The sequence below is a fragment of the Crassostrea angulata genome, chromosome 8 (genome assembly GCF_025612915.1).
Source record: "Crassostrea angulata isolate pt1a10 chromosome 8, ASM2561291v2, whole genome shotgun sequence".
Taxonomy (NCBI): Eukaryota; Metazoa; Mollusca; class Bivalvia; order Ostreida; family Ostreidae; genus Magallana; species Magallana angulata.
In genome coordinates this window covers 11,036,230-11,061,515 of record NC_069118.1, presented here as the reverse complement: position 1 = coordinate 11,061,515, position 25,286 = coordinate 11,036,230, and the positions used below count along the sequence as shown (strand labels likewise).

At 35.5% G+C, this 25,286-nt stretch overlaps 1 protein-coding gene across 6 annotated transcripts in view; it reads left to right on the top strand.

Moving 5' to 3' along the window:
- Positions 1-633: 633 nt before the first annotated feature.
- The window catches only part of LOC128161744 (FERM domain-containing protein 4A-like), a 48,588-nt gene continuing 23,935 nt past the window's right edge, over positions 634-25,286 (top strand). Inside the window, exons 1-7 of one of the 6 annotated variants that reach the window (XM_052825127.1) lie at positions 634-747; positions 17,776-17,841; positions 19,230-19,324; positions 22,658-22,750; positions 22,949-23,033; positions 24,322-24,401; positions 25,155-25,238. In XM_052825127.1, coding sequence (XP_052681087.1) covers positions 745-747; positions 17,776-17,841; positions 19,230-19,324; positions 22,658-22,750; positions 22,949-23,033; positions 24,322-24,401; positions 25,155-25,238 — 506 coding nt within the window. In that variant the 5' untranslated portion in view covers positions 634-744. Of the gene's footprint in view, positions 748-6,734; positions 8,250-13,144; positions 14,077-16,796; positions 17,050-17,775; positions 17,842-19,229; positions 19,325-22,657; positions 22,751-22,948; positions 23,034-24,321; positions 24,402-25,154; positions 25,239-25,286 lie in introns of those variants that run through there. The other 5 variants (XM_052825124.1, XM_052825123.1, XM_052825128.1 and 2 more) reach the window with 5 other exon arrangements.

Genomic DNA, 25,286 nt, shown 5'->3' with positions numbered 1-25,286 from the left:
TTTTGACAGGTTAGTAATTTGACAAAATTACATTAAAACGTAAATTAAGCAGAGAAATAAATAACGTTATTCATGTTTCTGATTTAAGCAAATTAACACAGTCGATATTTTTAAAAACTATAGCAATTTTTTGCAGCAATACCATAAAATTTTCTAATCACAAGGAACCAAATGATTAGATTGACTTACAAATGTTAATAATTATTTATATACCATGGAAAGAAGAAACTATCCGATAAAACTTATCAGCCCCTAGTTTATCTTTTTAGGGGGCCACGGAGTCTCCCCATATTCATCTCCTTTTAAACATCAGTGGCGTCGGAACCATATTAAAAGTATTGGGGGGGGGGGGGGCTAGACTTATCAAAAATCTTGACAAGCAAAACAAAAAGGTTGTTGGTTATTATGGTTTTGTAAAACTTTTCAAAAAAGTGGGGGGGGGGGCTTTATCCCCCCCCCCCCCCCCCCCGCCTCCGGTTCCGACGCCTATGAATTAATGAGTAAAGAGTATCTTACGTATATATATTTGTATGATCAAAATGTGTTAAATTCTCACACAAATTAAGTGAATGGAAGACATACACCTTGAGTGGTTTCAAATACACAGGTAGATCATTTCCGTTTTGCGCAGAACCGGAAGTGTCTACAAGAAGAATGGCGGACTCCAGTAGCAGTTTTATCAAAACACATCGTATTTGAATATTCAAAATATTTTAAAATGTAAGCTGTATTTTAAATAGAGTCATGGTAAGTAACATTTTAATCTACATCATTTTCTCACATTTGGACAATACTCATTGGTGATTTAAAGAATGAGGAATGTTTGTTTATTTTCACAATCGTTATTGGCCTATGATTCATATTCTTTCATTGTCCAGTCATGCATATATAATGATAATGGGTACACAGTTTTTCTGGATAATTTTTTATTGATCTGAGATACAGGCATATTTTACTTATCCTGTAGCCTTTAAAACTATATGTATTGTAAAAATGTAAATTTTTAAGATATGAAAACGTCAAAAGATTATGAACATGAAAAAAAAATTTGAATACATCATAATTCACATTTAATAGAATATTAGTTTTATGTTGTTGTAAATATTGTAAAATTTTCAAAATCATGATAAATCTTTATGACCAGATAGATGTTGTTTGCTATGATTGTATTTGAACATGGACGTATATATATACGTCCCTGCTTTGAATTTCTATGTGATTTGTCAATGTTATTCTTCTGAAGAACGTATGCATTTAAGTACCCACGTGCTCAATGCATTTTATGTGTGGTGTTTTTGGGGATGGAGGTGGGAGGATGTGGAATATAATTGGGCATTTGACAAATATATTGCTGATCAGATTTTGGTTCGTCAAGTTTGTGTTCTTTTGCTTGTGGTTTTATATACTCAGTTCTATAACGTTAGATGTCATGCTTCATAGACCCATTTGTAAACATCTCTGAACATCTCGCCCTATATGGAATTAACTGAGGTCAACTACAAACCTTGTAACTAATAATATCATGATTGAATTTGATGAAAACAGTCATTATGTTGAGTAATATATGTTTATTTCTTCTATAATGTCAGACTGAAAATTCTTTCTTTACTGTATTAATGCATGTTGAACTGGTATATCGGACATAGTTTTCTTTAGGTGCCTTCCAATCAAGTTCATGATTGTTATTGAATAATTCAAGTGGGATACATTAATATTTGGACTGACTGTAATCAAATTAAAATTACATTTTTTTTTCAATACCTGAACTTTTTTTTTTTTTATAAAATAAAAGTTCTGAGTTACAATGTTTTTTCCAACATTAATAAAAATTGTTTTAGAAAATTTCTCCATTGTGATGATTGAATTGCCTCCCTTTCAATGTAACATTCATCTCATGGGAATATGATTATTTTGGGATGTTTCATCAATCTACCCTTAAGAATTATAATGGAAAAGAGTTGACCCACTTTGATGATACCCAGCCAGCTAAATAAATAACTAACTCGGCGAGAATTAGCGAATAATTAAGTTACAAGCACGAGGCAGAAAAAATACCACTAATACACCTTTTGATCTACATTGATGTACTTTGGGCTTGTATGAAGTCAATTGTTGTGTACTCCATTTAACCAGGCAACAAAGGTGCCCTGTTGTTCAGGTGTGTCAATACTATCTATTGGAGTGTGTCACATTGCCCCCTGCATTCCAGGTACCTCTTCACCTGGAAAGTTTATCGGTCTTCCTCGTTTATTGTTGGCTCTGGAATTTAAATCTGTCACCTTTTTAAACTTTTACGTCAAATATAGAGATAAATGAAATCTAACAACAGTTGCTTCACTTAAATTGAAACAGGAAATGGTTTTTGTATTACAAACGTATTGAAATAAGTACATTGTTTGGATGTTATATTTGTGTTGTTTTTTGTTAGATGTTTGAATGAGCAGTTTTCTGGTATTTTTTTCTTTTAGTACAGTGTACCGATAGTAAAATCATATTTATTTATAATATAGGCAAATGTGTTTAATATGTAATATTCTGAGAGTCTCAGTGAGAATCATTACCACTGTCCTATCCAATGTATGATTTTAAGCAGGATTTGAAAATTTCTTTGTATTTCATTAAATTAAAATGTGCAAAATTTAACTCATCATGCAACTGTCAGTAAAAAATACCAGGTTAAAGATCTAAACAGAGGATTAAAGTATGAAATGGATAATTTGATTAAATCAATAATTGCTTGATTAGATCTTTTGTAATGTTTAAATCATGGCAAGGGAGGCAACTAGGATTTGACCGTCACAGCCTGGAACATGCTGAATACACAATCTGTTAACAATGGTCAAACTTACAGGTGATCTTTGCATTATAAAGAAAAATATCAATATTTTGATATGGAGTTCAAAGTTCTGTATTAACTAATGATAATATTGTTGCATTAATGCATACTGCATCGTCTTAAACCACGATTTGAGTACACAAGCTCTGAAAATCAATGTAAATCACACGTGGGTTACAGATGATGCATGCAGTGGTCTTGTTAAATGCCTCAAATTTGGAGTTCAGAGTTCTGAAATAATAAATTTGTTGTAAGTACCGATATCAGGTCTTGTCAAATACCTCAGATGATACTTGTATATTAAAGATTGTTTGCAAAAGGTATTTTCTCCAAATGTAATTAATGTACACACATATTTGTGCCAGAAGATCAGGGAGTGTTTTCAAAAGATTAAGAGAGGGCTGTAGAGATGAATTGAACATAGGAGTCTGAGAATGTTAATTACATTATATGTATACACAAAAAGTCACTTTTGAACAGTAATTGATATTCAGTTGCCAAGAATCTTTTAAAGTTCTGTCAAGTCTTTTATATACAGTGTGTTATAATTATTAACAGGAACGGAGATTAGTGAAGTATTGAGAGCCAATTTATAGTCGAGTTTTCCGTCTTCCTTGTACGTTGACCTTTCATTTCCTGATACTTAGAATTCTTGAACTCTCTACCAGGTTCAGTATATTAAAGTTAGGCTGCAATATTTTTACATGTATATCTTTCCTGTGTATTGAGCATCATAATTCTTCTTCTATGCAAGGAAATTGCAGATTTGATTTGCATCAGAACACAAAGATCAATTGGCGGAATGCCTTGTTATTGTTCATTAAAGAAAAATATTTGGCATGAGATTGCAGCGAAGCACAGATTGATGCATAAATTTTTCAGAAATTATCAAGGAAAACACTTCTGATTGAATTTTTTGCATCTGGTAAATTGATTTCATATTCAGGGCATTTTACATTACCATATAATTGAATTTTTTTTGTTTTTTAATGACTTGTCTAGTACACTAATTATGTAGGAAAAACTAACAAGTAAGATTTAATAAAACACTGGTAAAAACCTACCGTAGTTTATGAACAAACAGTTTATACATGTACTATGATCAGGCCAATCTAATTAAAATTAGATCCTTCACGCGCTCTCGTATTTGATCTCGTATTTGATATGTCGCTGTGACAGCGACATATCAAATACGAGAGCGTGAAGGATCTAATTTTAATTAGATTGATGATCAGGCCTGACTATGATAGACTTGAGATTGAAATGCCCAGGTGAATTTGCTCCAAAATAATTTCTTTTCCTAATGTTGCTATTACCGTTATGTGAATGCTAGTTCTCAACAATATTGTATGTACTGGTTTTAAAAATATCCCTTTGTGGAAGGTGACCTCAGGGCTCAGGGCAAATGAGAACTTTTTTTGGAAGGTGATAGATCGGCAAGTAAAGAGTTATGATAAACTAGCAAGGCTGTTATAGTTTCCACCTCAGCGGATAGATCAGAAAGATCACCGGGATGTACGGTGATGATAAACTTGTACAAAGTTCACTGTGGAACACATATAACATGGAGCAAACCATTTTCTTTCCAGAAATCCTGCTGAGTCTGTGTTTTTTTGGCTCTATAATATCATAAAGTTACATGAGTGCAAAATAATGGATATGTTTTCCACAGGGGTTTCGTTTCATTAGGAACCTGATCTGAAGTTTTGAATGTCATAGACATTGTGGTTGGGGAACTGCTTAGCATGTGAAAGGGCTGAATGCTGGAGTCATTGTAGTCTACTATAATGGAAGTCATTTTTTGAACAGCAGAATACAATCTCTTAGAGGTACATAATGCAGCATCAAATAAAGGAGACAATGTACTGAAATATTTGGTGCTTACATTTGTCATGTCTTTATTGATACTCTAATATTTCACATGGTGTGCAGATTTGATTGTGCCTGGTGATGACAATGGAGGAGCTTTAACCACTGTGAGAAGACCGCTTCATACCTTAATGTTATTTGTTCTTTAGCTATTCACCACAGGTATGCAATTTTTGGGAAATTACTGCAGAAAAAGGAGTGCTATTCAAATGAATGGAAAAGTTTAATTGGCTTCCTTGTTCCCCGAAACTATGAAATGTGATTCATAATTCAAAAGCAGTATTACAGATTTGAGGAATCAGCAATTGACAACCAGTGGTATTAAGAAATAAGCTTCTGATCTCTGTGTGTGTGGTGATATATAGAAAAGGGTGAATGATTGTTCAGGCTCCCAATCACAGAGTTAGTATCTAATCTACTATGTGATATTCTTATGAATGAAACATAAAGCAGGAGGAACTAGTCCGTCATTTCTGGAGATAATTCTCTGTGGGAATATCCTGTGCGTATAAATAACCATGTTTACGACACCACCCTATGAGGGCAGGGTGAGAGTTTTTAGGCAACATTTATGTCCCATGATTCCAATTGCATAGTACAGACTGCTATTATCTATTGACGAGAAAGGAATTCGATAGTTAATCCCTCTTAGATTCTGGGTAGAACCACCGACCCAGGAATTTATACCTTGGTTGAGGGGAGACTTGGCAATGTGGTTGAGGCCATAAGATTTTAGGAATGTTTGAATGAAGGCAGAAGAGGCAATTTCATTTCCTGTGTGGAGGAAAGGCCACGTGGAGTTTTATTTTCCAAAATTATTGTGTAGCAAGTGTAAACAAATATCATACAGAGTCGTTGTTCTGATGTCTGACCAAGTGTTCTGTACTGATGAAAGATTAGTTACTTGTGCAGTCATGTAAAATAGCAGTCAGATTTTGAAAGGGATTTGAAATCTATACTTTATAAAGGTGTGTATTGATTTCGTGCAATATCAAAATCGTTGAACAAAACTCGACAAGCTATGAAACCATGGATTTAATGAAAAGCAACCTTTTGACAAATTCTTGAACAAGACTTTCAATAGCCTACATGGTAGAACAAGGTGTAATCTGAAAAATTGATCGTGTGAAGGCAAGTATGTGTTGTAAGCAAGAAAAAAGGAACATTGGATTACAGCAGGATTTGTTGTAATCTTTTATGTCAACAAGCAGGTGAAAGTACACATACTGTACAGCAGAGAAAGCTTTTCATTAAGAAACCCTGGGAGGAAATCAGAGTTCATTGACACGGCTCAATAGTCACACCATTAAGGCTCAAGTTTTCCTGAGATACAGTATTCAGTGTGATTGAAAATATTTACCTCTTTGTGTTGTCCTCAGATAGATATAGGAGCTAAAGAAGGGAAAAAATCTGTGTTTTCATTATAAAAACAACGAGGCGCTTCCAGGTAGCAAGAGAAACTCGTTAGCTGTACCTGGAGTGAATGACAGTTTACGAGGATCAAAGTAGGTGCTGATGGTTTTACTTAGAAGATGAACATGTCGTGTGTAACCATAAATAAGGAAACATGGCAAGCTGTACAGGGTCGCCTCGTCAGTTCTGGACCCACATCTGTCTGAGGAACACTGATCCAGAGGAGATACCTTCCATAAATCTGCTGGATGCACTTACTGTACGGAGGATGCACTGCAAAAACTGAGAGGATATTGTGCAAAAAAATTATTGATTTTTTTAGGAGGCTGATGACAAGGTACTTATAGACATATAACAGTTGGTTTTAAATGATTCAGTGATGTACAACCCTGTTGTCAAGGTTTTCTTTTGACTTTTGATTATCCACCTATAACTGTGAATATCTGAAGTGAAGGAAGTTTTGTGAATTGGTTCTCTTGTTGATTGAAAAGTATGTTCAAGGAAAATGACCACAACGGAGTTTCTTTAAGGAGTAAACTAGGAAGAAAGCACTTCAGATTTGCACCCACTTAATATTATTATAGGAAGAATTGATTTGGAAATTTTATCTAGGAAGAGAAAGGGTTCCTGCACTGTATTAACTTTTGTTGAACTGTTGCGCAATAGCCTGTTTTCACCTAATTGCCTGTGAAATATTGAAATATCGGCCATATCGATAGCAAAATCTTATTGTACACAGTGGGTTTTAGAAAAAAAGAGCAATGTTTTCCTTGTTTATTTTTTTTCCTAGAAAAACTTTGAAAAGACTTCAAAGTTTGTTCAGGAAGTGGCAATTTTGAAAAAAGGAAAAAACAAAATAAGGAAATCAAAAGACAAACTGGAAAAGTACACAGGAGAGAGAAATAGCAGCTAGTGGTAATGAAGTGGAAAAACATAGTACGAAAACTCTCTTCCTTAACCTGAAAACTTTGGCGTACAGTGCACTGTGTATTCTCAGAAATATTAAAACAGCTGATGTACACAACTGGTGATAGACAGTTGGAGAGAAAGAAATTTAATTAGGCGTGTAAGGCTGTTGCCACAGAATAAATGGTTTAACAACCTTCCAGATGAGGCATTGTTCACGTCAAGGATTACCTGTTTCCTTGCTTTTGATCTAACCTTTTGGATTTATAACCTCTTTTGACGGATTATCATGGTGTAACATACCCTCATTATAAAAATTGGGCCCTGTTTAACTTGACATGGATTATTTGTTTGGCTTTGCGACAGCTTTAATTGACCTTTTGAATTAGTGATTATTGGTACTAAGTTTACCTGTGTCCGTCTCGCGTGTATGTTCGTTGTCCCAAGGTATTGTTCCTCTGTCTGATAATTGACTTATTTGTGTATATACAGTGGTACTATTGTGTCATTGATTTGATGACAGGCGACTGAGAAGCATCCCTCAGAGGCGGACTCCAGAGTCCGAGTGTCCCGAGACAATTACGGAGGATCGCGGTAGGAATGTGGTGACACCAGCAGCCAGAGGAAGTAGGTCTTACACGAATTCACTTCTTGTGCTGCCATGAGTTTTTCCTGGATAGTTAATGGCCACTTAAATGAATTGGCCAAGTCCTTATGTTGGTTTGTGATGTGATAAAAATCAGAAGTGTTTCTTAAACATTGCAACACCCAAACTAGTTTGTATTATTGCATTACAGGAAAAGCAACAATCAAATCCTGTTTGCATACTAATTTGTTTTTGGATCTGGTTTTCATTCAAACGATTCACAAATTCCCTCAGGCGATTGTGTTGGTGTATTTTAATTGTCAAGTGGAAGTGCACAATGACTACCAATAGCCAAAAGCATGTGTATTTTGGTTAAAGTGTTAATGTAACTTGTTAAGAATGTCGACAAAATCAAGAAAAAAGGTTGGATTCGCTGAGGATGTGAAATCAGAGGAACGAGAATCTCGCAGTCGAGGGCGCTCAAAGTTTCGAGAACGACGCTCCAAGTCCCAGGATGTAAAATCCAATCGGAGCTCATCCCTGTCCAAAAAGCGAGACCACAGTCTGATTTCTTTGGTCCGCACTGGTTCCAGAGCCTCTGTAAGAAGCCTTGTCAAGCTGTTTGAAAATGTGGGAGGGGTGAGTTCTATACCTTTCTATTGATTTCAACATGTTCAATGCTTTGCCGTGTTGTATATTATACTGGTGACATTTGAGACGAGCAACATGGCTATACATTTACATGTTGCTGTGTGCAGATGATATCAATAAATTTTCTTTTGTATTATATCAGACTTCTAGGTAATATAATGCGCAGTTATGGATCTTTAATGCCAGTGTTTACAATGAAATTTGTACTTGCACCATGTTTTACTTCAGCTCAATTGATTTCAGTGGGCGAGAGTTTAAGCCTTACAACATTTCAGATAACATTATTATCTACATCGCAAAACCATTAAACAAAGCTGCTGGAATTATCATAAATATATCCAGATTCTAAATTCGAATTTATGAGCTAAATTTTTCTAATGAACTTATCAGTAAAATGAAATGAGTCTTGCAGGCTTTCAATTTCTCACCATTTCCAATAGAGCTTCACGGAACAAACTCGTTGATGAGTTTTATGGCCCTGAGGCGTCAAGTACATTAATCATATTTGGTCTACAGATTGGTTTCCAGTCTCCACAGACTTACTTGTTTAGCCAAGGTCTCCTCAGAGATGCTCTCTCATCTTTTATTAATATGATGGACTAGAACACCTCACTGGTTTGTTATAGTTGATTGATGGGTCACCATCTTTTGTATACAAGTAAATACATTATGAATTTATACAGACCACATGGTCTGTCTGTATATACCAGTATGTAACCACTCTCACCACACAATGACCCAACTCATAATTGGTTGCATAGCATTTCATTGAGTATAAGCAATAACTGTTTGTAATGCACTATTTTGGTCACCTGCAAGAATAAAGAAAGTGTGTTGTATATGCATTCTCCATAGTTGGTGAGACATAAATGATTTTGGTTTGTGGTAAGGTAGGTAGGGATGACATGGATTCTTATTCACCAGCAAGGTCATCGCTTGGAATAGCTGACATACTCCCCACCCACCCCCATATCCAGTGATACTACAACCGTTGTTGTGATATCTTGTGTATGTACACTACCATGTATGAGTTAATCTTGGCATTAATGGAGGAAATAAGAGTACAAACAACAGATTCTAGTCTGATAATGTTTTCAACAGCTAATGACAAAGTCAGAGAAGTGTACAGTAACTCAAGGCGACAGTGGAATGTGACCACGTCTTAAAGAAGTCACTGCAGGTATAAGGTACATAGATCTTGTGTGTTGGCCTAGGATTAATACAGGAAGGGAAAGTCTCTTAGCAGATTTAAAGCATGAAAATATAACTGCATGTAATCCCACTTAAGTGCTTAACATACATACTTTCTATAAATTATGTGCATGTTAGAGAAGCACTCTTTAAAACTACCACTCCAAAACGTTCTGGTGCTGACGTGAGCCAAATTTAGGTACCCTATGCTGGTACTTTGTCCTGGCAAAAAGAATAAAAAAGTTAGAAAAAATAAATGTTTCACTAAATAAGTGACTTCTGATTTCAGATGATTAGAACTTGTGCCCTTTAAAGACTACCAGTAGATTCATTTAGTTTCAATGTGCCAGATGTGGTCAGATGAAATATGAACCTTCATTTTATCTGAACCACCAACAGTTGTACAATCAATGGCAGGAGATGCAATAAAAGCAAACTCTGACCACCAGTAGACAGATGCTGTGGGTTAAAGTAGTGAAGCCTCCAAGTCTTGTAAATACAGGTGCTATATAACAATGTTAGCAGGGGAAGGCCGGGAGCCAGGGGTTCATTGGGCCTGCTTATTGTACTTCAGCAATGTTGATTAAATCTTGGAGCCCAGTTAATCTGTTATAACTTTGTTCTGGGTCTGGGTTTGATTAGTTCTAATACAAACAAGCACCTGTCTGCAGTGCATTCTGGGAGGCAAGTTTCTATTGGTCATCTGCTGATTTTGTCTGATAGTCATAAGCAGTCAAATAATTGATAAGGAATACACCTTTATCATGTTTATGAATATAAAATCTCAGATAAATGTGAAATGTTATCTCCAGTAATGGAACATCTGTTCATAGTGAGTCCTCAACATTACCTATTGATTGGTTGATACACATTTAATCTGAGAGCATATATATTGCTGAAAATCCATCTTAACATGTTCATGATGTTTGCAATAACAGGGAAAAGTTCTCTCTCAAGATTTACAACCTTCAGTATAGATTTCACGCAGTTAACTGCTCCTTTAATATTATCACCAAAAAAAAAATCAATTTCATTCTGCTGCTGAAAAAAAAAATGTGTGTATAATTTGGATTGATATTTACATTTCTGATTTGTTTATTGAAAGATTTTTTTGCGTGGTAGATATTGATGATATTATTGAACAGCATACTTTTTAACTCGTAATTGCAAATACTAATTAGTTAATTGTTTACTATGGTCTTAAGTCTGTGCCACCCATATCCCTAAAATAGCAAGAAGTTAAGACCATGGATGGATATGTCACAGTAATTAATGGCAGTTAGAAGGGGCACTTGGTCATTTGAGGAACTTGAGATGGAGAGGAACTAACTGGCTGGTATTGATTGGGGATAATTGGTCCTAGTTTTACAGAGATTGGCCAGTCTGGTGGAGCAGTTAGCAGGAACTGGTAAATCACACGATTAGTTAGCATTGATCCTGGACCTAATGTGACAGGCAGGTCAACTGGGGACTTGGTAAAACTAGGCCTTGGGGACTCTCAGTTTACACTGGCTGGTTCTCTGATCTGTAGATGCCATGACTTGGGTCATCTAGTGTTGTGTGGGATATATGATGAAATTCATTATGTATGAAGTAAATAGAGGTACTGGATATGCGTCGCTGATTAATTCAGAAGACTTTATTGCAAAAAAAAAAAAAATACAGCACAGTATACATTTTCCAAAAGTGTTAGTATATTGTAATTCATATTTATTGATGTGCAGTGTTCAATCTAGACTAAATACATGTACATGTAGTATTGTAGCTGGACTTATATGTACATTAACCTATTGATAAAAAAAATTATTCTGAATTTTGATTCTCTTACAAAAGTTTGAAATAAAACAAAATTGCCATCTTTACCGGTAATTTTTGGATTGCCACAAGTTTGTCTTTGATTACACGTCAGACTACAATACAGTATGCAATGAAGCCTTGTAATAAAACTCTACTTTCATCATTATAATTACAAATTCCACTAGATTGCAAAATAATGTACAATAAACTCGAAAGGATATTGTACTTCAGTCTGATGTACTTATAGATTAAAGAACTATGCTAAGAGAGTGAGAGATAAATGATAAGTGGTTTGTTATGAGGAGAAATCCATGGAGGGAGGGGGGGGGGGTGCAGGAGATTCGAGAATGTGTGGGTAATGTGTTACTAAGTCTGAGTCTCAAGTGATACTCAAGGGGAGGTAACTGTGAGTCATTGGTTCCTAACCATTTGACCCTGTTGTATCAAATGAATTAACATATAAAAATGTCAAGTGCTGTAATAATGTGAGAACTTTGAAATTTAAGAAGATGATTCAATTTCATGTTCCACTTATCATTTGGTTTGATTTTCCTTTGTCAATTTAATCAACAAGTGAATTTGGTGGTGAAATGATAATTTATAGTTAACCCATCTTTCCTGTATGTTGCAATTCTTTTGCTTTTTGAAAATCTCTTCACTAGAGTCAGTAGGGTGGTCCATTAAGATGCATACTGACTTCCCTAAGGGTTGTTTAGGTCCAAACATTTACTAAACTTTGAAGGTTATTGTTTGTGTAAATCCCTTAGGTTGGTAAAAGCTTTCTGTGTTAGATGAAGTAAGAACTTCCATTTACTTGGATGTGTAAAATTTAGGATCGACCACATAACAAGAAATTAATTGACCAGCAATTTGGATTTCTTTGAGTTAATGTATACATGTGAACAGTTGGTCCTTTTAAATCGTACATCTGCTACCAATATTCAGTTAAAAGAATTGGAGTTGTCTCTCTTTGAAGGCATGGATCAGAGAGAATCTCAATAAGATCCATACAAATAACTTCACAAGTAAATGCATTTTCACAAAAACAGAATTTGTATATAATAGTAACAGATATTACCTTGAGGAATGAGCAAGAGACAAATTACGAAGCATATGTTGCCTGCTGAGAGTTGAGGCCAGGGAATGCAGGCTTGTTTGTGTTCGCAGGCAAATGCTAATCACCAATTTATTTTATCAAAATTTTCTCTCTTAATAATCAGCTCCCAATCTGCAGGCTCCAGTATTTATAGACAGATACCTCTATCTGATGTGTTCGCATCACCGGGACGGTTTTGATGTGTAACCGGGCTTATATATATGCTAATTTACGCAGGATGTGCATGTCTTTGTTTTTTTTCTACACACTAGCTGCTCTACGCCCTTGCTTGGGGAATAGATATATTTATGTGAATCTGATAGAAATCTACATGATTCAGGTGTTGACCTACTAAACCCATCTTACCTGGAGTGAGCCTATGTGGGTGGATAACTATGAACTGATTGTTACAGCTATGGCCATTATTGTATGTATTGATGTGTTACTCTGTGTCAGCTGGATTTGATGGAGTGTACATACATTCAATAGGTGTTCATATTGACTGCTGTATACTGCGTAGAAGAAACTGAGAACTTTATGATCAGAGATTTGGCTGATTGTGCTATAAAAAGTGTGATTGCCATAAAAATTCAAAGTGTCTTAATTACCTGGAAATTTTTTTTCTCATGAGGATAAAGTTTAAATTGTCTTATTGTTTTCCGGATCCTTCAAGTGTGTCATCCAAACATGGAAACTTTCATGTCTGAAGATATGTGAGCACACACGAGAATTGGTCAGGTTTTGATCTTGAATTCTCTATGGTGGCAGTTCATGATTATCAAATTAAAATAACCAAAAACTTCACTAGAGTTAAGGAAAAAATTCTCAAAGAAGTGGAATATAATTGGTACATGCAATGTTGCAGATGTTGGAATTGTGTGAGGAATCGTGAGTACCCAATTGCTGGGGCATGAAGAGATTCCAAGGTCCCGTTCATACAAGTTTTAGTGGGAAGCTGATTTGAGGGGTGCCAAACTTATGAATCAGCCGTTGCTGAAAATGACGGGGTTACGATCTCGCCAGTCGCCTCTGATGATGAACAGGTCTTCATTTTACAACATGAAGCCATGTGTGTTTTTTTTCTGTGTCTGCTTTTCTTAAATTCTGATGTTCTAAAAGAAGTAAAAAAAAAAAATATCTTCAGTCATGGTGCTGTGAATTGGCTTAAACTTTGTCTCCCTTGTCAAGGTGTTTTGAGACATCCCCCTATGACTTAAAGGTAGGTACTGTACATTACAGAACTACTGGATTTAATTGTCTAAAAAAAAAAAATTGCGGTGGGAAGGGACTTTAAAAAACGTACAGTTGTTTTTACAAAGACTGTACAGAATTCATTGAGGGATTGAGTTGTCAACAGGAGACTTTAATTCTGAAACACAATGCAGGTCAGCTACATGATTATGTTTTATGTGACGGGAGTTCTTTTTAATGACGAGCGGAAATTATGCTAGTCTGTCGCCGTCCCCCTGATCGCTGCTGAACCTGACACAGGACGGAAAGGAAGGAGAAACGCACTTATATGTTGTCTATACGTCCTACTGATCACTTCTTATTAAACAACGTGGAAAACCTGATTCAGTTAGGAGATAGCAAAATATGTGATTCCCAGGTTTCGTTGAAAAAAATTTATTCATAAGGAGAATGTGCGCTAGATTTGTTAATTGTTGTTCTGTACTTGTTCGGCCCAAGTGAATCATGTCAAAAGCTGTCCGCCGGTTAAGTAAGGTTTGGGTAAGTTTTTATTGTTTTGTTGATCTGATTTCAGAATGGCTTACAGCTAAAGTAATTTGTGAGAAAAAAAAATCATAATGTATTCCAGTTGAAGCATGTCAATTCAGATAAAAATACACAATGACTGCCATTGTGCATGTAAGCCTTGGATTTTTGGAAGGTTTGAAAAACTCATTGCAGTTATGAAATAGATATTTTAGTGCTTTGATTAATATTCCTTCATGACTTGGGAAAAAATTGGCTGTATGTAAACTGTTTATCCCACACAGAAGTTGTATTTGAGCTGTAATCTTGATTATCAGGGTGAGAGAAATAATGACATACATTTTAGACTTGTGAGTTATCATTCCAACTCTTAAGAAAAACACCAAACGATACAGGGTGTACGTACTTTATTTTTAAATGAAATAATCAGTTTTCCTTGAGCTATGGAGGTTGTGTTTGAAAAAATAGGTCATTTGCAAGCTATGAGAATTTTTGTTCTTCTGCATATGAATGCAAAATTAATGTTAATTTTAGGTACTGCTTTACAGTGTAATATGCAATTTAATGTTAAAGCTTGTCAGAGCCGGGCAAGTTTCGGAGTCCTACAGTTAAATATTTAATTAAAGCACTGCCATTATTTTCTACCAATGCCACCATCTTTCTGACTGTCATGTTTTTGAAGTAGCATGTTGGACTTTAGCATGTTAGGTCAATAAACACAAAGCTGTAGCTATTGGCTAGTTTTAGTGAATTGAAGGGCTGTTTGCTACATTTTGTTTTGTTGTTGTTTTGAGATGTTTTCTTTTTGAAGTAGTATGTACAAAACTTTTAAGTAGAAACGAAGTGCTTTTTTTCAAATTGACTTACATTTAAGTGTGTTTTATGACACAGTCAGAAATTTGGGATTGGGGAAAGCAGGATGTTTAAAACTGCAGAAAAGATATCTATGTGTAATTAAGTTAATGTGGAGAAACAGAAAGACAGACAATCAAATAGAGAGGCAAAATTCACTATGACCAGAACAATATATTTAATTTTGGTGAATGAAAGTTTAACCAGTGTATGTAAATTGTGTAAGTGGGTCAACATTCCCAGAATTCAATGACAATCCCAGATAAGGGATTTATCTCTGAATGATGTTTTGTGGTAGGGTTCGGTGATGTCAATGATAAATGAAGGGGATAAACTCACCGATAAACTATTTATCATTCCAATACACAAGTTTAGAAATTTACCTGTACATTTTTATTTGTGCCTTCTAGAAACAAATAAAACTGGAGATTTATGAGGAGGAATTGTGTTTTGATATTTTATTTGCTGGATTTGGAATATCAAGCCATTCTTAGAGTGTCCATTGATACTTGTTAAGTGTTGTCCAACAGATGACGTTCATCAATCCAGTAAATTGATATTGAGTATCTGATGTTGTATAAGTTAAATTGAGGTAAACTATACAGTTGATTTATAGCTATAGTACAAATCTGATTGGCATTTAATTGATATCAAGACTTCAGATCTCATTCAATGTTATGTAATTTTTCAGTGAGGTATCAGACCGACATAGTTCTTTTATAAAATACATAATATTAAGTTTATTAAATAACAACCTTGAGATTTGTTTTGAACTCGATCTGTTGAAACTTGCAGAATAGAAATCTGAAAGAACCCCCCCCCCCCCCCCCTCCAAAAAAACCCCAAAACAAACAAAAACCCAAAAACAAAACCCAAAAAACAAAACATAGGCTGTTTTTTCAAGTCTTTAAATTCCAGCATTGTGTTTATGTATGTAATTGACTTCAGAATCTATAAATGCTTCAAATTTTAATTGGAAGAATTATATTTAATAATGTTTAGGACATTGGGTATATCTAAGATGTATCTCAACTTTAACAAACAATTGATTTCAATCAGAGAATCAGAGAATCAGACAGAGTTCAGCTTTCTGATTTTGTGCTTTACCTTCCCTGTTCATTACAGTATTTCGCTGGCTGTAATTTCAAAAAAAGTAAGCTACAGAGCTCGGATTATTTTTACTTCAGACCAGGAAGTGATGCATGTCGTGCATGATACAAAGTTTGTTGTACTTGTATTTTTATCAGGGTGCTATTTCCATTTATAGATCAAGGTTGATTTCTATTAAATGTGATAAAATCATTTCAATTTGTTACAAAAATGGGGTGTACAGTACGTTTGATGTAGATTACATAATAATAGAAGCTCCATCACTCAGACTCTCAGTTGGCAGTTTGTATTTCCATTATGTGGCGAATTATTTTGTAGTTTGTATTTCATTATGTGGTGAATTCTCTGGGTAAGACTCATCCTATTGTCTGCAGGCTTTATAATAACACTGGTATGAAGTAAACAGCTGATGATGAAAGTTTTTACCAATTTCTGCATGAGAGACAAAAGGATTCACTTAGTCTTCTTAATCTTCTCCTCTAGCTCCGTAGAATCCTGAGCTTTTATCTGAAATTACAAGAACATGGTAGAGTTCTCTGACTGCTAATCAACTGTTTCATGTGTATCATCTAATTACTCAGACTGTTTAATCTAAATTTCAGCATTCATTGACCAGTATGAAGTTTCAGAGAATCTGAAAAAAAGTCGGAGGGGGGGGGGGTGTGGAGGGTATTAAGTTTGAAAGCATTGGATATATATGATCATATACGAGAACATTTAAATGTACAGAACTTGTTTATAAAGCATGAGGTACGAGTGCATCCCAGTGATATTGCAGTGCACAGAGGAATTTATGACTGTACAGAAATTGATATAAACACCCTGCATAGTGTCACAATGGTGACATTGTAACACAGCCCCATACAGCTCAAGTTCCCATAACCCAGTCCCTTGATGTCTGTTGTAATGTTGTGAGATGTGAGGGATATAGCTGGTTCCTGGTTCATTATGGAGGGGTATAGAGGAGGCTCGGAACAGCTGAGTTTTTACTGGTTCACAGGTTCCTCCCAATGTCTCCTTCAGCAGGTACAAATTCTTCACGACTCTTCCTCAATTCACAACATTTTTGACAACCCTAGCTGTCAGAGTGCCACAGTCTGTCTGTATGTATACAGTGAATCTGTTGGACAGTCTTGTGTGTCCACTAATTGCTGCAGTGACTCAATGGCCAGGAATCTTGTGTTTATTTTTCTGGCTTGTATCGGTACTTGTTCTGATTATGGTACCACGTATTCGAATTATTTATATATAGCATCTGATTGATAGATTTGAGGTTGTGTCTGTCAGTATCAGAGTGTTGAAGCACACTTTCTCCTCTGTCTTGAATAAGCTATCAGCTGCATATCATGTCTTAAATACTAAGTACAGTGTAGAATTTCTCTCTGAACTACCTTAAATAAGTAGGATTTTTCTCCAAAATTAATTTAAACAATAGTTACTGTAACACAAGTTACACAACCATAGAGAACAAATACTTATACTATGACTTTATGTGTACCATTAACTTCAGTTTTGATGGTTGTAGACCCTTGGACTTCAAGATTGTCATCTATGAATGTAGTAAAATACTGAAACGTAGTTCATACATAAAAAATGTTATTACGCAATGATATATGTGGTTATGCTTGTGGTTTTAAACCACCAAAGTATGTAGTTTTATCAATTAGAAAACTGAATTGGTGTGCTGTGTGCAAGTATGTAGCATATTGTATAGAAAGTTCATTGTATACATGGGTATTCAATTTCTTTCAGATGAATGAGGGTCGCAAGAGTCAAATAGTCCTGCCAGACGAGCGAAGACTCGACCTTCTGATCCAGGTAAGTAATCACCTTCTAGGTGAGAAAATTAAAACAATGAACCACAAAAAATCAGGCCCACTCACAGACACTTACAGCATGGATCGAATGGCAGGGACTGTGTCAAAAGCCAAAAATACTGCTTTAATATGTGTCAGTCTGTGTGTAATTTTGGTAGAGTTGGATCATCATTTTGAAGTAGGACTATATCTGTAGCTTGATATGCTCTATAAGTTGTAGGCAGAAATTTCATCAGCAGCGTTTAAATACATATCATTATCAGTTACCATTTTATGGAAATAATTCATCAGCGCTCTTAGTGTATAAACCATTATCAGTACCATTGTGACTGATACACAGTACAGGATAAAGTACTTGTGTTCTCATAACTAACTCACTGACTCATCATTTACAAGAGATCCCATAACACTTCATGGCAATGCATATAAGTTCTCTTTTGATAAACCTATTGCAGATCTCTGCATGCAGACATCAACCTTATACTTATCCTGTTGACAGATATATATTGTAGCGTGGAGCAGCGTTGGTTCATTATATTTAGTACACACACTGTTACTAATCTCCAAAAGTACACAGGTCCCACTAACTACCAGCATGACCAGTCTGTACACACAGAACACTCTGATACCTATATCCCTGATGCATTGTCTGTGATATGGAGATAGATCCCTTACCCATGCGGGGTTCATTAGATGCTTCAATAGATATATGTCTATATTGATCCGTTCCTAACATTGTAATAGATCCAGATTATCTCCGATTTGAATGAAGATTAACTCTGGATCAAGGCATTATCAAGTTGATAAGTTCAAGATTCTGAAATTTATATTGGTATTCATTCCGTCTTGTGCAGATTTATGTCTCAATTTCCATTTTAATATCATTCTTTGCTAGCTGTCTTTATTTATTGAAAAAAATCTGACATACACGGTATCAAGTTCCAAAAAAATAAAACATAAACATTTTAGATAGGATTTATCTCTATTTTTTTTTTATACAGTGCATAAAAATTTGCTCATCTCAGTATAATGTTAAGTAAAGTCATTAGAACAGCAGTTACACAGTTAAATGTATGACAAATTTATATATATATAGCTACACAGATTTATTCTCATGCACTTGGTGCTGCCGGCAGTTTAATGAACGGAAGTCTTAGAGATAGATTTCCTATAAATGTGATGTACACTTGGAGGCTTAGACTCACAGACTAGAGATATCTGAGTCGCCTCTTACGGTGCCTGGTTAACACTAGTAGTGCTGTGCTAAGCTATCTCTGGGCGTGCTCAGCTAATTGACAAGTGGCCTGGGAACATCCTCAGTGTTTTCCATAAGCTTGCTAGAGTTATCTTTCTTTGCATTAAATCATTTTCCCTGTGCTTTCTTTGCAGCCTAAGCTAACATCAAGAGACCTGCTAGATCTGGTGGCCTCTCATTTCAAATTAAAAGAAAAAGAGTACTTTGGTCTATGTTATCAGGACGATTCGTAAGTATGAAAAAATCAGAGGTTTAAAGTTTACATAGTCACACTGAATGTGTTAGCCAATCATTTATTTTCTATGTCAAGAACATGATATTTATATACACATTTTCCTATGATTTGCTCCCTTACTAATATTTTGTAAGGATTTACAATTAGAGTTCATGTAATAGTAACAGGGCCTTTTGAATTAAGGAATAAATGGTGTATACCTTACTCTGAATGGGCCTACATTGTTAAAGAAACTTGGTCCAGAAATCATGCAAGGCTGGCTAAAAAGGTTTTATTTCTTCACCGGAAACTATTTCCGGACATTATTTCCAATGAAGCAGAAAATTAAGACAGTATCTGGTTGGTGCATCTTACTGAATCTGAAATAAGAAAATTGTCCATTGTGTACACAGACATTTAATCTTGGGGTAAAAGTTAAAACTCAGCGAGGCATGGCTAAATGTTTCAGATGTATAGAAAACACGTAAGAAAGAGCACAGAGCAATATTTAGTCACCAGCCTAGTCTGACATGAATGTTCGGTCGTAGTACCTCGTGTTTTGTTAATTCTACTGGAAAATCAAGCCAGGTAAGAGGGGGAGGGAGGCTGGGTCACTGGTTACCTACTGACAGCACTGGTGATGGGTGAGTAAGGTTCTGTGGCTTTAGGAGAGGGGTCAGTGATTACCCATAGACAACGATGACATGGGTGGAGACAAGAGGATGTCTGATATGAGGGTCAGATTCTGTAGCTGAAAGGGACTGTGGGGGTCACTGATTACCCATAGACGGCACAGGTGATGGGTGGGTGAGGTTCTGTGAGAGACAAAAGAATGTCTGATGGGTGGGTAAGGTCTGTATCTGTAGAAGACAAGAGGGTGTCTGATCTCTGAGGTCAGCTGATTATCAGGGAGTCAATGAGGAATCTGCATGGAGTAGGCATTTTTGAAATTTGAGAGGAGGAAGCATGCTTGGTTAGGGATGAGCAGATAACAGTAGGCAGGCATGGTGGACGGGTGGGGTCAAAGAATACTCTGTCTATGGAGCTATCATTGAGTCACCCTGAAGCTATAGTATTACAGATCAGATTCTGGGCCATCACAATGGGACGGGGACATTTACTGGGTCAGAGAATATAACATTGCATGGAGGTACTGATAATTAAGAATCTGCTGACATTCCACATGTAAAGAAGAAAATGGGCCCTACTTGTTTCATTTATTAGATTATGTTTCATATCAAGGATTTATTCTGTGACCTGCAAGCATTTTTGTTGGTATTAGTAATGAATCAAGAATTTAAGTGTCTGAATTGGTATGAATTCACTCCTGCCTTAGGATAATAAGATTATATGAAGATTTTATTGCATTCACTTGTGTACTTGGGTGTGAAGTGACATAGTTATCGAATTTCAAAATGGATTAAAGTTCAAAGGATTATTTCAAAATTGTTAAAATTACTGGAGTGTTAGAATGTCACTTTTCAATTGATTTTTAAAACACACAGTAAGAGGATTTAGCTCAATGAACTTTCTTCAAAGTTTCAAATATTTTAGAAATGTATGCCAAAATGAATGATAAAAAAAAAAGTAGTCGCACCCTATCTCAAAGCAGTGTGTGTAAAAGTCAGTCAAGTACATTTGTACAGTTGTGTGTGCAATGGCTGTATTAATAATGTTCTGATGAACAGAAGGACCCTTTATAAAATGTGTGCTTGATTTAATTGGTATTAACGTTATAATAAGGATAAGACTTGAGTCAGGGTTGAAGTGTGAGGTTAGTTATCGTGGCTGCACCCACGCTGACTGATGTCACCACCCAATTGTGGTCAACCTAAGTAGTCAGGTATCTTCATCCTGATTGGATGATAAGAATGATGATGTTTTCTGTGGTCAATGTTGGGGAAATTTTATGAATGGGATAGCGGTAATGCATAGATATTTCAAGTGCATTAAATACTATTTACTATCAATGAGATCATTTGCATCAGTGATATAATTACATTTACTTATTCATGAACTAGAAACAGCTTCCCCTATATAACAGTGGGAGCATTAAAGCACTGACACACAAGAAAGCTACCATCTAGTCATTTTTGCATTGGCTCTAGTGCAATAACTTATGAGTTATGATTGTTCAGTAGGATATACAGTTCTATTTTTACATAAAAGTATATACAAGTGACAAAGTATTATTAGACACATATATAATGCAAAGAGCAAGTAATAAGATCTTTTGATACATTTATGTTCTAGTAAAAAAGGGACAATATGATACTGCAGGTTTATGAGGCTGGGGGACAAACAAAAATATAGGCAGATTTTTAAAAAATGAATTTTTAGGCAAATAACAAAGGTATAAATGTTTTTGTCAAAGTTTGTTGTTGATTAATGAAAACAAGACAGGTAGCCTGTGGTAAAGTGGTATATTAAAAGTCATGAAGTAAGACAATTAATTGCCAGGCACACACAGACATGGCTGTAAGATGTTGTACACTCAGCTTATTCTGAGGCATGCACTGAAGTTTCTTCATAAATCACCTCGAACAGAGAGAACACACAAACAGATCATGTCCTCTTTATTTGACGATTTAATGTTTACAAAACTCTGGGAGAACAGAGGAGATGAAAGCGAAGGTCCTCTGACCTCCCTCACCTTTTCAAGGTGATCTGCATTAGGCTGTCTCTGTCCGTGGTGATACAGATAGAGGGCGTTCCAAGGTCATTTGATAGATGCTGCGGCCCTTTTGCTGGGGCAGTTGTTTGGTTATTACATATAAGGGCGGGGTTTTCTTTTGTTGATGAATAATTGCATAACCTTCAACATTGGAACAGCAGATAGGTATCGCCTTGGGAAATTTGAAGCCTTTCAAAACAAGACAAAATTTGACGAAAAGCCAAAAGAAAGAAAAATAGGGGAAATTCATGTATTTATTCACAAACAAGGAAAAGATATAGCTTGTTGTATTCCTGCAAAATTAATTAACTAATTACTGGTAATAACATAAGATTATAAGGACTTTTCCTCATCGTAAGTAACTATTATAATTACTTGATTTTGCAAAAATAACTATTCATTCTTGCTCTAGATCATTTTCACGCAGTTTGACAAGCATACAGCCATTGCTTTTTGAGCAGTTGTATGGTCTTTTAATTGACCAGCCAAACTAAGCTGCATTAACCTGCATGATATGAAAGGCACTTGTTTTTTATTGGCTGAACTCTATTGTAAATCATTATGGAACGTTTGAGTTAACAAGTACATGTACTCAATACATGGTAGTTGGCCTCCGCTGTGTTTGGATATAGGGACCGCATTGTTTACTAACCCCGACTGTTCTCTATTTGTAGCGGGCATCAGAATTGGCTGAATTTAGACAAGAGAGTTTTAGAACACGACTTCGCTCGCAGAGCTGGAACACTGATTCTGATTTTTGCTGTTAGGTGAGAAAGAGTACTAATTATTTACTTAAATATAAACTCTTATTATGAACTGTCAAACAATGATGTGATCGTGTTTGATTTCTGTAAGGAATGGTTGGAATTCTCTCAATATTGCTGTATATCTGTACAGCTGTATGTATCGCTATTGTTGTAATTATTTATCCTCGGTAAACTGGTCTCTGAATGGCTTATTGACAGGTTCTATGTAGAGAGTATAGCCTCACTTAGAGATATCCAGACTGTTGAAGTTTTTTTCTTGAACGCCAAGCAAGCAATATTTAAGGTGAGTACATTTTTACGTACTGTCAGTAATTATTTTATGCCTGGAATGATTAATGAACTTGTTACTGTCGTACTGTTTTTAGAAATTCCCAACTCCTAATGCAACTATAGTAAAGTCTCACAACGAATATTACAGTTTTTTATATGCAACAGACATTGTATTACTGAGTTTTACTGGTATATTTTTCCTGGAGAGCTAAATGTACTTGAAAGTGCATAAAAATCATATGTTATCAAGAAAAGTTCTTAATCATCATATTTTCTTTGGCTGTTGGTCAGTATAGAGTTATTTAATACAGACTTGTGTTAGCCGAGGAGGATTAAGTACATGTAATTGTAATGAGCAGCAGGTCTTTCCCAGACAGTCTGAATTTGTAACACATCCTTCACAGATTACATGCTCACTCAATCAATCACCCGGTGTAATGGAACATGAAATCATTAAACCATCTGCAACTTGATCATGTCTGCATTTTCTCACAATTTAGGGCTTTTAAGTTTTGTGTCATTATGCTTTCAAAATGTGAGTGCTAGTCAGAGTTTATTTGTTTGAAATGTCAAAAGTTAGTCATTTTTGAAAAGGACGTGTGAAAATTCTAAAAGTTGTTGTACATGCATTAATTAGCATTTAGAATGTTGATTGTTTTTAATAAATCATGAGGATTTAAATCTGCTAAGTGCGAACGCTTAATAAATATAACAAATACTATTGAATAGCATTGGTCAAGCTGAAAAAAAAATCTTTCAAATTTAACGCCTTCAGCTTCAGTCTATTTTAATATCCAAGGTTCTGAATCAAAAGCTTTCTCTCATTGGAATCCTGTCTGCATTTTATTGATTCTGAAGCACATGGGATTCTTCACCCAAAGCTGTTTGTGATCCTTTGTTGATATGATTAACAACAATTTTTCTTTGTTTTTTGTTCGTGAAGTAAATTCCTATGGATGGTTGACGTTGTTTCACAGTCCAGGTTTTCTTGTATGTTCCTTATCTGTACATCTACCACAGCAGGTTCAAAACAGGCACCAGAACTATTGCAGGGTTGTGTGAACATGCATTCAGTTTATCTTGTAAACACATAAAGAAATGTAACAGTTTTTACAGTCTGTTTTGTAGCAGACAGAAAAGCAGTTATTATTGAAAATTTCGATGTGCAAGCTTGTAGAGTAGTTCGGTCTGGTATTATTGAGTAAGACAAGTGATGTGTTTATGAATGTTTATGTGCTAGAATTAATCTTGATGCTACGAGTTGAGTAATGTAAAAAGTCTTGTCTGCGTTTTTCTTTCAGGGACAGATAGAGTGTGACAGTGAGACTGTGTTTGAGTTGGCAGCCCTAGTATTACAAGTCACCCACGGAGATTTCACGAGGTAAGGGGGGCTACTCTGTTCAAGCATCACAAAAAGGGCCCATCAGTCGGAAAATTTACATCTCTTTATTTAATGAAGATTATTACTCATGACTGCTTAGTGTATATTCGATACTAGAAAATTCCCGTAAGTAAAGAATACAGTGTACTTTAATTTGTAATTGGATGAAGCTCTTTTGATGTAAAGTTTAGTCCTGTGAAATTTTTTTTTTTCTGTTGGTTTATGGAATTTTTGATCCCTCAGTTGGTTAACCAGTTATGTTAAACAGCAGTTTCCTAACTTTTGTGTGATAGTCTTATATTTTCTCACAAACTAAATCGAATAATCTTTTATACATGTTAATAATTTTATTGGCAATCTGTATCATAAATTTAAAAACAGAGACCCTGAGAATGTATTGATGTGTATTTTGAGAATATAGGTTATATTTTCTGAAAATTACAAATCTCGGTTTTCAAAGCAGAGGTAATCGTTAAATCTGACATTTGAATCTACATCAAACAAATGTAATCAGAGGGTGAGAAGATAGCTGCTTATTTCTCTAAGAATTAACCGCAAGAATTAGGGGTCCCTGCTTCAGCGCTCTGTGGGAGGTGACCCATAGTGCCGCCACCTAACCCTAGCAAAATAAAGCAGGGGGGACAGAGTTTAATCCTATCCCACTGCTGTTTATAGACCCTCATCCTTTTGCTTCTTGCTTCATATGAAGTTGAAGTGTCTTGATTTTCATAACAAATTGTGTTGGTTTTTCAGTGAGGAGAATGCCAAAAATGACTTAAAGAAGCTTCCTGTGATTCCAACCTACATCCTGAGAGAGCACCCTTCTATACAGTATTGGTAAGTACCACGTAAAATGTCTAAAGAAATTGTGTGAGTGACGCTCAA